At 38.6% G+C, this 12,452-nt stretch overlaps 1 protein-coding gene across 7 annotated transcripts in view; it reads left to right on the forward strand.

Annotated features, from left to right (window-relative positions):
- PDE5A (phosphodiesterase 5A) overlaps window positions 1-12,452 on the forward strand; it is a 164,846-nt gene that overhangs the window by 130,081 nt on the left and 22,313 nt on the right. For all 7 annotated transcript variants that reach the window (XR_007517605.1, XM_049885431.1, XM_049885430.1 and 4 more), the window contains 3 exons: window positions 1,672-1,759; window positions 9,689-9,789; window positions 11,701-11,778. Coding sequence is in view for 6 of the 7 variants with exons in the window: in XM_049885431.1 (XP_049741388.1) it covers window positions 1,672-1,759; window positions 9,689-9,789; window positions 11,701-11,778 (267 nt within the window). In the remaining variant the exon portion in view is untranslated. The remainder of the gene's footprint in view (window positions 1-1,671; window positions 1,760-9,688; window positions 9,790-11,700; window positions 11,779-12,452) is intronic.

Consider the following 12,452-nt stretch of genomic DNA (forward strand, 5'->3'; position numbering starts at 1 on the left):
GCAGAACTGTGCCCACGGGGTTTTCAATGGCTGATCCTTTAGAAGTAGACTGCCACGGCTATCTTCTGTATGTCCTCTGGGCGGACTTGAATCACCAGCCTTTTGGGTAATAGCCAAGTGCTTAACTATTTATGCTGTCTGGGACTCTCAGAACTCGTTAAATGTGGAAGGAGCAAAGGAGACAAGCAAGCAGGAGTTAATATTGCTGTAATGTAGCGATACTTTAAACACTGGATTAGCTGAGGTTACCCATTCTCTTACCTTACTATTCATTTTATTAGTTTTGTTTTCGCTTAGGCTTCTTTCACTCTATCCATTTTTTCCCATGTTACATTTCTCTCTCTTCAACCAATTAAATGCAAAAATACTGAATGACAATTGTGTTATCCAACATTTGTTTGGTGCTTTACAATTCATAAATCCCTGTCCTATAAATTTTAGGAACAGGAACTTTTAGAAACTTTATTTTTCTTTTAAAGAAGAAACAGTGAAAACTGCTTTATAATTACATCTGAGGGGTCATGAGGAATACGAGAGGAGGGGATACTTGTTATGTTTTAGAAGGGTTTCACACACTTGCTTTGTGCCTGCCCCAACTGTATAATAAGCTGATTATGAGATCTCTCCCCTTCTCTCCACCAGACCAAAGGATCTCTACTGCTTCCCCAAGTTCAACTTAGAGGCTATGGAAATATCCTGCACTGAAAAAATATGAATCCCATGTGGGGAATTTTCTGACCCAGCCGTCAGCTTTCTTCCCTTTCCAAAGGGGGCATGTGCACTGGCTGCCCCCTTTTTCTTACCTTCCGTCACACACACCACCGTTGATTTCATCTCAGTCACTTCTGTTCTTATAGGAACCAAACCAAAACCACACTCGTTGCCATCAAGTCAATTCTGACTCCTGGAGCGAGACTCCTTGTGTTTCAGTGTAGAACTCTGCTTCATAGGGTTTTAAAGGCTGTGACATTTCAGAAGCAGATCTGCAAACCTTTCTTTTCTTTCAGGGCACCTCAGCGTGAATTCAAACTGCCAGCATTTCAGTTAGTACCTGAGTGCTTAACCATTTGCGCCACCCAGGGACTCCTGTTAATCAGCTGACCTTCAGCCTGAGCATTATTTCAGAGTAGAAGTCAGCATGTGAATTTGTTTCCAATTTTGAAATCAATTTCAATTTTGAAATTGAAAAATATTTGTACATCTATTTCAGAGATTTTTTTTTTTTTTGCTTTATTGCTTGTAAATTCTAACCTCTATGCCTGGGGTTATAACCCCATTTGAAATAAGTAGTCTTTGTTATGTTAACGAGGCAGGATTAGTGTAGGGTGTATTTTGAGTCAATTGCTTAGAGAAGTTAGCTATTTTTTTTGTCCTTATTCCTTATTTCTACTATTCTAGTTAATTAAAAAAAAACAATGAAATTGTTTGTACGTGGAACCGGCAACAGTTGTTATATCAGTATTTGGCTCTTTCATTTTATTCATCATTTTCCAGACGTAAACTCACCCTTTTTTCAACAAAGGGACAGAAAACTGTTAGTTTTATTAATTTTGTAAAGTAGCCTCTCTTTTAGGTAACCAATAAGAAGAAGCATAAACTGATAAGCTTATTGGGAAAAAAATTTTTTTTTTTTTTTTTTTAATTTACTTTCTTCAAAAAAATATTTTCCAGAAGCGAACACCCACTGGCTCAGCTCTACTGTCATTCCATCATGGAACACCATCATTTTGACCAGTGCCTGATGATTCTCAATAGTCCAGTAAGTACCTAATTTATGGTTATGGAATTTTAAAATAGAGCTTTATGAATTCAGTTTTATTTTTAGGTTTTGGATTTGTTCCCGGCATCATACATTCTTGAACATACTTTATCCCTTTTTGGGTAAGGAAGACAAAGTCAAAACATTTGAGATCCTCACAGCCTCACTGCACTAAAAAAACGAGTCGAAACTGCCTGAATGTTGCCTCGTGTTATAAATTGAATTGTGTCCTCCAAAAATATGTCTTGTAAATTCTAACCTCTATACCTGTGGTTACAACCCCATTTGAAATAAGTAGTCTTTGTTATGTTAATGAGGCAGAATTAGTGTAGGGGGTATTTTGAGTCAATCTGTTTTGAGATATAAGAGATTAAACAGAACCTAGCAAGCAGAGACAGGGGAAGAGAGATGCCAAGACACATGAAGATCGCCCAGGAGCAGAAGTTCAAAGGGACAAGGACCTTCGTCCAGAGCCAATAGAGAAAGGAAGCTTTCCCCTAGAGCAGGCACCCAGAATTTGGACTTCTGGTCTCCTAAACTGTGAGAAAATAAGTTTCTGTTTGTTAAAGCCATCCATTTGTGGTATTTCTGTTATAGCAGCACTAGGTAACTAAGACACCTGAGAAGGGAAATTTAGTTACTCAACTAAATTTGGTTTTGGTTACTCCAAATTGTTTCTTGTTGCTAGGTGCCATCGAGTTGCTTCTGACTCATAGCGAGCCCATGTACAACAGAACAAAACACTGCCTGCTTCTGTGCCATGCTCACAATCGTTGTTATGCTTGAGCCCATTGTTGCAGCCACTGTGTCAAACCATCTCATTGAGGGTCTTCTCTTTTCTGCTGACCCTGTACTTTACCAAGCATGATGTCCTTCTCCAGGGGCTGATCCCTACTGACATCTCCAAAGTATGTAAGACGCAGTCTCGCCATCCTAAGGAACATTCTGGTTGTACTTCTTCCGAGACAGATTTGTTCGTTCTTTTGGCAGTCTGTGTTATGCTCAATATTCTTCACCAGTGCCGCAGTTCAGAGGCATCAATTCTTCTCTGGTCTTCCTTATTCATTGTCCAGCTTTCACATGCATATGATGCAATTGAAAATACCATGGCTTGAGTGAGGCATACCTTACTATTCAAGGTGACATCTTTGCTTTTCAACACTTTAAAGAGGTCCCTTCCAGCAGATTTACCCAATGCAGCTCAACTTTTGATTTCTTGACTGCTGCTTCCATGGGTGTCGATTGTGGATTCGAGTAAAATGAAGTGCTTGACAACTTCAGTCTCCTTTCCATTTATCATGATGTTGCTCACTGGTCCAGTTGTGAGGATTTTTGTTTTCTTTATGTTGAAGTTTAATCCATACTGAAGGCTGTGGTCATTGATCTTCATCAGTAAGTACGCTTCAAGTCCTCTTCACTTTCAGTAAGCAAGGTTGTGTCATCTGTGTAACACAGGTTGTTAATGAGTCTTCCTCCATTCCTCATGCCCCATTCTTCTTCATATATTCCAGCTTCTCAGATTATTTGCTCAGCATACAGATTGAATAGGTATGGTGAAAGGATACAACCCTGACGCACACCTTCCCTGACTTTAAACCATGCAGTATCCCCTTGTTCTGTCCAAAGAACTACCTAATGATCTATGTACAGGTTCCTCATGAGCACAATTAAGTGATTTGGAATTCCCATTCTTCACAATGTTATCCATAACTTGTTATTATCCACACAGTCGAATGCCTTAGCATAGTCAATAAAACACAAGTAAACATCCTTGTATTCTCTGCTTTTAGCCAGGATCCGTCTAACATCAGCAGTGATATCCCTGGTTCCACATCCTCTTCTGAGTCCAGCTTGAATTTCTGGCAGTTCCCTGTCGATATACTGCTACAGCCGCTTTTGAATGATCATCAGCAAAATTTTACTTGCATGTGATATTAATGATACTTTTGATAATTTCTGCATTTGGTTAGATCACCTTTCTTGGAAATGGGCATAAATATGGATCTCTTCCAGTTGGTTGGCCAGGTAGCTGTCTTCCAAATTTCTTTGCATAGGCAAGTGAGGACTTCCAGCGCTGCATCCATTTGTTGAAACATCTCAGTTGATATTCTGTCAATTCCTGGAGCCTTGTTTTTCCTCACTGCCCTCAATGCAGCTTGGACTTCTTCCTTCAGTACCATAGGTTCCTGATCATATGCTAACTCTTGAAATGGTTGAAGGTTGACCAATTCTTTTTGGTATAATGACTCTGTATTCTTTCCATCTTTTGATGCTTCCTGCATCATTTAATATTTTCCCCACAGAATCCTTCACTATTGCAGCTCGAGGCTTGAATTTTTTCTTCAGTTCTTGCAACTTGAGAAGTGCTGAGCGTGTTCTTCTCTTTGGGTTTTCTATCTCTAGTTCTTTGCACATGCTATTATAATACTTTACTTTGTCTTCTCAAGTCGCCCTTTGAAATCTTCTGTTCAGTTCTTTTACTTCATCATTTCTTCCTTTTGCTTTAGCTACTCGATGTTCAAGAGCAAGTTTCAGAGTCTCTTCTGATATCCATTTTGGTCTTTTTTTTCTTTCCTGTCTTTTTAATGACTTCTTGCTTTCTTCACCTATGATGTCCTTGATGTCATTTCTCAACTCCTCTGGTCTTGGGTCATTAGTGTTCAACGCATCAAACCTATTCTTGAGATGGTCTCTAAATTCAGGTGGGATATACTCAAGGTCATACTTTGGCTCTTGTCAACTTGCTGTAATTTTCTTCAGTTTCAACTTGAACTTGCATATGAGCAGTTGATGGTCTGTTCCACCGTCGGCTCTGGCCTTGTTCTGACTGATAATATTGAGCTTTTCCATCGTCTCTTTCCACAGATATAGTCGATTTGATTCCTGTGCATTCCATCTGGCGAGGTCCGTGCGTATAGTCTCTGTTTATGTTGGTGAAAAAAGGAATTTGCAATGAAGATGTTGTTGATCTTTCCAAATTCTGTCATGAGATCTCCAGCATCTTTTCTGCCACCAAGGTCATATTTTCCAACTACCAATCCTTCTTCTTTGCTTCCAACTTTTGTATTCCAATCACCAGTACTTATCGATGCATCCTGACTGCACGTTCGATCAATTTCAGACTGCAGAAGTTGGTAAAAATCTTCAGTTTCTTCATCTTTGGCCTTAGTGGTTGGTGTGTAAATTTGAATAATAGTCGTATTAACTGGTCTTCCTTGTAGGTATATGGATATTGTCCTATCACTGATAGCGTTGTACTTCAGGATAGATTCTGAAATGTTCTTTTTGACGATGAATGCAGCACCATTCTTCTTCAAGTTGTCGTTCCTGGCATGGTAGACCATAAAATATGATTGTCCAATTCAGAATGGCCAATACCAGTCCATTTCAGCTTACTAATGCCCAGGATATTGATGTTTATGCTCTCCATTTCATTTTTGAAGATTTCAATTTTCCTAGATTCATACTTCGTACATTCCACATTCTGATTATTAATGGATATTTGCAGCTGTTCCTTCTCATTTTGAATCGTGCCACATCAGCAAATGAAAAGTCCTGAAAGCTTGACTCCACCTATGTCATTAAGGTCAACTGTACTTTGAGGAGTCAGCTCTTCCCCAGTCGTCTTCTGAGTGCCTTCTAACCTGGGGCGCACATCTTCTGGCGCTATATCAAACAGTGTTCCACTACTATTCATAAGGTTTTCACTGGCTAATTCTTTTCAGAAGTAGGCTGCTGGGTCCTTCTTCCTAGTCTGTCTTATTCTGGAAGCTCAGCTGAAACCTGTCTGCCTTGGGTGACCCTGCTGCTATCTGAATACCAGTGGTATGGCTTCCAGCATCACAGCAACACACAAGCCCCCACAGTACGACAAACTGACAGACATGTGGGGGTACTTCAGTTAGAAACAAGCAATATTGATAGTTTTGTGCCTGTCAGCTAATTCTTCTCTCTCTTAATCCCAAATGAGGTAGCTTATACAGATCTAGGTTTTGCTCTTGCTCTTCTTATTGAAATTTATAATCTGAAACTTCTAATCACTAGCAAACTATTTTGGTAAGGAAAAAAGCCATTGTGTGTGTGTGTGTGTAGGAACCTAACCTAACCTAAGCCATTGCCACCAAGTTGATTCTGACTCACAGCAACCCTATAGGACAGGGTAGAACTGGCCCATAGGGTTTCCAGTGAGCACCTGGTCGATTCGAACTGCTGACCTTTTGGTCTTAACCACATAACCACTATGCCACTGGGTGTGTGTGTGTGTGTGTGTGTATGTATGTGCGTGCTATTATACCATTTGGTTACATGAATATTTTATCAGTGTAAGAAAACATATAGGCTACGCTAAGCGTATTTATGTTAAGGAAAATAAGAGTAAAATAATATACACTGATGTGCCAATAATGGTTGTCTTTGTCTAATAAAATTATAAATAATTTTTATTTTCTTTTTTTGTTTAGAATATTTTGGTTTATCCATTACTCACATTGTCTAGTGTATGCATGTATTATCTTTACAATAACAAAAAAATAATGAAAGTGTTAACTGTGACTTTGAATAAGCACAGTGCATGGGATATAATCGTGAAGCAGCTGTATCAGCCTCTCTTTAAGTTTGCTCACTAGGGCTAGTTCTTCCATTGCCTCTGGAAGGAAACTCAGGGAATCCCATAAATTTTCTGGGCTGTGGACATGCAGTGGTTAAGAGCTCAGCTACTAACCAAAAGATCGGCAATTCGAATCCACCAACTGCACCTTGGAAACCCTATGGAACAGTTCTACCCTGTCCTATAGGGTCACTATGAGTCAGAATTGACTCGATGGCAACAGATTTTTTTTTTTTATAGTAGAAAGCCCCCTAGTTACTTTAAGTCCCAATATGCAGCATATAGGTCTCAATTATATACTATAATAAAACCAAAATGTCCAGGCCATGTAATAGTCAAAATTTTTGCATGTGCAGTTTTTTTTGGGGCCGAAAATCAAGAAATCATACAATGTATTGCATTGGGCAGATCTGCTGCAGAAGACCTGTTTAAAATCTTAAAAAGCAAAGACATCACCTTGAAGACCAAGGTGTGCCTGCCCCAAGTCATGGTATTTTCAGTTGCCTCATATGCATGCAAAAGCTGGGCAGTAAATAAGGAAGACCAAAGAAGAATTGATGCCTTTGAATTACGGTAATGATGAAGAATATTGAATATATTATAGACTGCCAGAAGAATGGAACTAATTCGTCTCAGAAGAAGTACAGCCAGAATGCTCCTTAGAAGAGAGAATCACAAGACTTCGTCTTACGTACTTGTGACGTGTTATAAGGAGGGACCAGTCCCCAGAGAAGGACATCATGCTTGGTAGAGGGCCATCAAAAAAGAGAAGACTCTCAGTGAGGTGGATTGACACAATGGCTGCAACAGTGGGCTCAAACATAGTAATGATTGTGACCAGGCAGTGTTTCATTCTGTTGTACATCGGGTTGCTGTGAGTCAGAACGGACTGGACGACACCTAACAACAACAACAAAATATGGGCCCTTGCTCCTGAGGTTCTTTGCCCTGCTTTGGACTGTTCTAAGCTTGTAACAGGTATCTCTTCCTTCAGTCCCCACCTTGATAGCAACCCTACTGTCTGAGAGATCCAGTTCCATCTGCATTGTCTTGGCCCACACGGACCAACTTTTCCACTCAGTGGTTTTGTGCATCTTAAATATCCTTAGAGTCAATCTCCAGACCTGTCCAAATTACCTGCACCCACCACTGCCATCAAGTCAATTCCCACTTATAGCGACCCTAAACTACCTCATAGAGTTTCCAAGGCTATAAATTTCCAAGGCTATAAATCTTTACGGAAGCCAACTGCCGCATCTTTCTCCCACCAACGCTGGTGGTTTTGAACCTCTCACCTTTCGGTCAGCAGTCAAATGCTTTAACCACTGTGCCACTAGGGCTTCTTAAGTTATCTCCGGAGGTACCAGTTCTTGATTTGATTTGTGATCTGGTTAGAAAGCTGCACAGTGGTTTGTCTCATAAACCATGTTTTTAGTTTGCAGTTTTTTAAAACTGAGACTTTTCAAGGACGTGTATGTCGTGTTATAGCAGAAACATCAGCACTTACCTTTGAATTTGCTATCTGTGTGCTTCACCTAAAACTTTCATTTTAATATCTTGTTACAAATTCAGTCTTTAAGAAAGAAAACATGCTGACCTTTTTTTTTTCAAAAGCAGATTTAAGGGTATTCAAATCATAGCTGCCTCTGTTATTACATAAGTTATATAATACGTTTTTACTTAACCGATAAAGAATTTGATTTGTATACATAACTGACCTCAGATTATAAGACCCATTTATGTATTCTGTCTTTGTAAGCACCATTACACAAGAAATTACAGCCTCCACGTTGGGGAGGGGAAATAAGAATATGGCACGAAAAAACAGTTTCTTTTCTACAGGTATTGTTTTATCTTGTAATATATATCAGAAGATATTTTCTGAATATTTTTCTGTTTGGCCTAGAACCTAAAATGATTTAATATGTAAAAATAATGCTTATGGTTAAGAGCTTGGCTGCTAACTAAAAGGCTGGCAGTTCAAATCCACCAGCTACTCCTTAGAAACCCCTATGGGGCAGTTCTGTTCTGTCCCATAGGGTGGCTATGAGTCAGAATCGACTCGATGGCAAATGGGTTTTTTTTTTTTTTTTTTGGTTTTATGGTTGTAATTATAGATTTTTGTCATTAATTAAACATATGCCTCAATTTCACATGTGGTTATTCTCTAACCAATGTGTTTTGGCCCTGGCCCAGCACACTCGCTAGTTCCCCTATGTTCCCAACAAATCCTTCGCCTCCAGGTCCCATTCCTGAGCCCGTTAGCTTTTTCTCAGCCCTGAGATTTTGGAAGTATGTCTGACTCCATGTACAGATGTTGCTTTGAGAATAGTCTGAATAGCCAAGGTGTGTACTTTACCCAGTTCAGGTTAAGAGAGCTACTATGCTTTAGCTAGGAGTTCCTTAGTGGTGCATACAGTTTATGAGCTTGGCTGCTAACCAAAAGGTTGGCAATTCTAGTCCACCCGGGGTGCCTTGGAAGAAAGGCCTGGTGATCTATTTCTAAAAAGTCAGCATTGAAAACCCTGTGAAGCACAGTTCTACTCTGACACACATGGGGTAGCCGTGAGTCAGAATCCACTCAGTGGCAACTGGTAATGCTTTAACTTAAGGCAAGAGATAAAAAATGTAGAAAAAGTGTTTATTGATTTGCACATGTGTAGCCACCTTGGAAATATTTCTTATAGATGTTTCAACCCATGTTTTCCTTAGACCACCAGTAAGCACAACTTTGGCTTATGTCTTCTACCCATCTATAGTGACATGTTTCTAAAGAATACACACTATTCCCAATATTGATTAGATTAAATATATATAAAAATGTACCAGAAATGTTACTGTTTATTACAAAGGCCATAGAGAAATAACTTTTTAATAATCAGTTGTTTAAAAAGTTCACTTCTCTGCTTTTCATGGCCATTAATATGCTTTGGTTTTAAAGAGTTTTACTTGCTGTTAGATTATAGCAATTAACTTGCCCAAGGGAAAATGACACACAGCTATTAAATTTCAGGTCTAGATTAAGGCCTAAAGAGTAGAAGAACTAGAAAAGCATGCATACATAGGTAGCTTCACTGTTATGGAACTGTTTTATATGAAAAGGGACGGGGTTGGGGGTGTAGATGGGGAACACTATTTCATGGTATTTATTTTAAGTAAGCAGGTGGCTTCTATATTCATGAGTTTTTAATACTGGGCATGTTTTCAAGATATGAGAGTGTATTTTCAGATTTTGTTCTTATGAGCTTATTGCTGTATTTTCTGGCAACTTGTCCGCCGTTTCTCCAAATGGAGTGCTAATGATGTTTTCTTTTTCCATAAAGGGGAATCAGATCCTCAGTGGCCTCTCCATTGAAGAATATAAGACCACGTTGAAAATAATCAAGCAAGCTATTTTAGCTACAGACCTAGCACTGTACATTAAGTAAGTTACCCTGAGATCAGTAAATAAGTCTTGGAAGTGATAGCATTGTTTCAAACTTTGCAAATCCACTTTGGGGACTTTTTAGATTATAATGGCAAATTATCTTGGCAAAGCTGTTTTTCAGACTTTGGATCAGTTTCTTCAGAAAAGCCAGAAATGCATACCCCTTTGGCTTACTTGATGCTAAAAATTACAGAATACCCAGTGATTTCTTATGTTTATCCACTGCCATATCCCTGGAGCTGTGTACAAAGCAGATAGTCATCTCAGGGTCATTCCAAGCCAGGTTGTCCAGTCTAAAGATTTTATAGGCCATTTGATTTTCCTCCTTATCCTTACTCCACCAACTTCATACCATGTCACAATTCCTTTATGCTGTCATCCAAGCCTAGGTAAGCTGAAGAAGGAAGTGGAAGCCAAACAAGTAGCTCTTGTTTCTTCTTCTGTAATTTTCTTAAGTTTTATTGTAGAACTTTGAAGTTAAACCGATTCAAAAATTAGGTTGTACATTGGAGTGGTGCTTATGGGATAGGCATTTTCATAATTAATCTGCCTTTCTAAAAGCTAGAAAGGACTTTCCTGCATCTGGGCAGCTGTTAGTTTCCCACCCATCTACCGAGATCTTGGTGCACGTGGGGAGTGAGGGGGTCAAGAGCCCACACTCCTGGGGTTCCCCATACGCAGGTGTCTCTCTGGGTACAGGGATTCACGTCCATGATTTTAGCTACTCTTAAAGAGAAATAAGAACAAATAGAACAAACTCACAGAAACATTTTTTACCCTATGGGGTTTTTATAAAATGATGCCAGATATCCACTAGTGTATTTTCCAAAAGTAAATTGCATGTCTCAGCTTCATTGAATTTTGGAGCACTTTAAGACTAATTAGGATAAATGAAAATATAGTAAACTTTAGTTTATTCAGTATAAATAGTAGAATAAGGATTCCAGTAATTTGAAAAATACTTCTAACCACATGTCCTTTTTCACCTTTCCACATGGGCCTCTCCCCTGAATCTTTGGGAAACCTAGTTATAAGACTGCATTTTTGATACTAATCACTGCTGGTGCAGTGGTCAAGCACCAGGCTACTAACTGAAAGGTCAGCAGTTCAAACCCACCAGCCGTTCCGTGGGAGGTAGATGTCTCAGTGTGCTTCCGTAAAGATTACAGCCTTGAAACACTATGGGGCGGTTCTCTGTCCTACGGGGTCACTATGAGTCGGAATTGACTCTGGTAATGGGTTTGTTTTTTTGGTTTAATCACGTAGTCAATTTTGTTATGTAAATTTTTCTTATATTTGTCTTGCATCCTCAGCTAGATTTTAAGTACTGTGAAAAGAACAATTCTGTCTTTTGACTTCCCAGGATACTTACAAATATGAGGCACATAGGACTGTTCACTCTACACTGAGTGGATATTATTTTTAACTTTACCTAGTCTTTCTTTGCTTCAGAGCATTTAACAACTTTATACTGATAGAGTTGTTATATAAACACTTTTTACCCTACACCATAATATATATGAGTAAGATATTTGAAGTTAAATTGAAACCATGTAGATATTATGCTATATACTTAAAATTTCATAAATAGTTCTTAGCATCAAATTTTCAACTCATTTTTTTTATTTTCTTAAAATAATCTTCAAGAAATAAAATTACCATTATCTGAGCTCTGTATTAGAAATTATTTGAGGTTTTATGTTTCATCCAAAGGAAATGACAGAAAGGGGAAAAAATGAAGTGCTAAAGATTTTTAAATGATGATTTTTATATTGGGTTCTAAGATGGGAAAAAAGCTACTAGAGATTTTTTTTTCCCTCCAAATTTACTCGATGAGTCTTTATAGACCAAATTCATGAGAGCCTGGGGAATCATCGTAACTACCAAATATTTTCCTTTATTTTCAAGGAGGAGAGGAGAATTTTTTGAACTAATAAGAAAAAATCAATTCAATTTGGAAGATCCTCATCAAAAGGAGTTATTTTTGTAAGTAGGTTCACTATCCTTAAAGCTGAAGTTTTACTACCCAATTAATTTTCTCCCTGTTAGTTTTATTACAGTTACTGTTACAAGACAATGATCTCAGAAGTTGCCATAATTCTCCAGAGAGCTGTACCAAGGGCTGAATATGAATATTTATTTGAAAAGAAATGCATTTGTGAATTCAAGTGAATAACTGCTCCTTTATTCTAGAAGGACCTTTAAAATATGGTAGAATATCAGTACAGGGCTACAGGGCTCCCTTGTTAATTTTCCCAATTGTTCAGGACGGAAGAGCTGAAAATGGCACTCTAAAGATGGTGGGAACATGGAGGGGGTTATGAAAGGTTCACTTTTTTGAAAGATGGCAGAGCCGTGCTCTCAGAACTGGAGCCCCGCAGGGTTTCTCTTTTTCCTCACCAGTACCCCATTGCTCCCTTCTTCTAGCCGTATATACCATTCCTTTGCTGTTACTGCCTTTGCCACGGCATGAACTGGATCAATAAAAAGGAACAAAGGGTCAGTAATAAAGAAAAATAAGACAGAGCAGTACAAAGGATAGTGCTAATACAGTTTAGAAATCAACATTTCTTTAAATAGATTCATATTAGTGTGTGAATGAAGGTGTGAATTATAGGAAAACATACAAAGACTCAGCTATATATTCTCTACGGTCATGC

The sequence above is a fragment of the Elephas maximus genome, chromosome 5 (assembly GCF_024166365.1).
Source record: "Elephas maximus indicus isolate mEleMax1 chromosome 5, mEleMax1 primary haplotype, whole genome shotgun sequence".
Taxonomy (NCBI): domain Eukaryota; kingdom Metazoa; phylum Chordata; class Mammalia; order Proboscidea; family Elephantidae; genus Elephas; species Elephas maximus.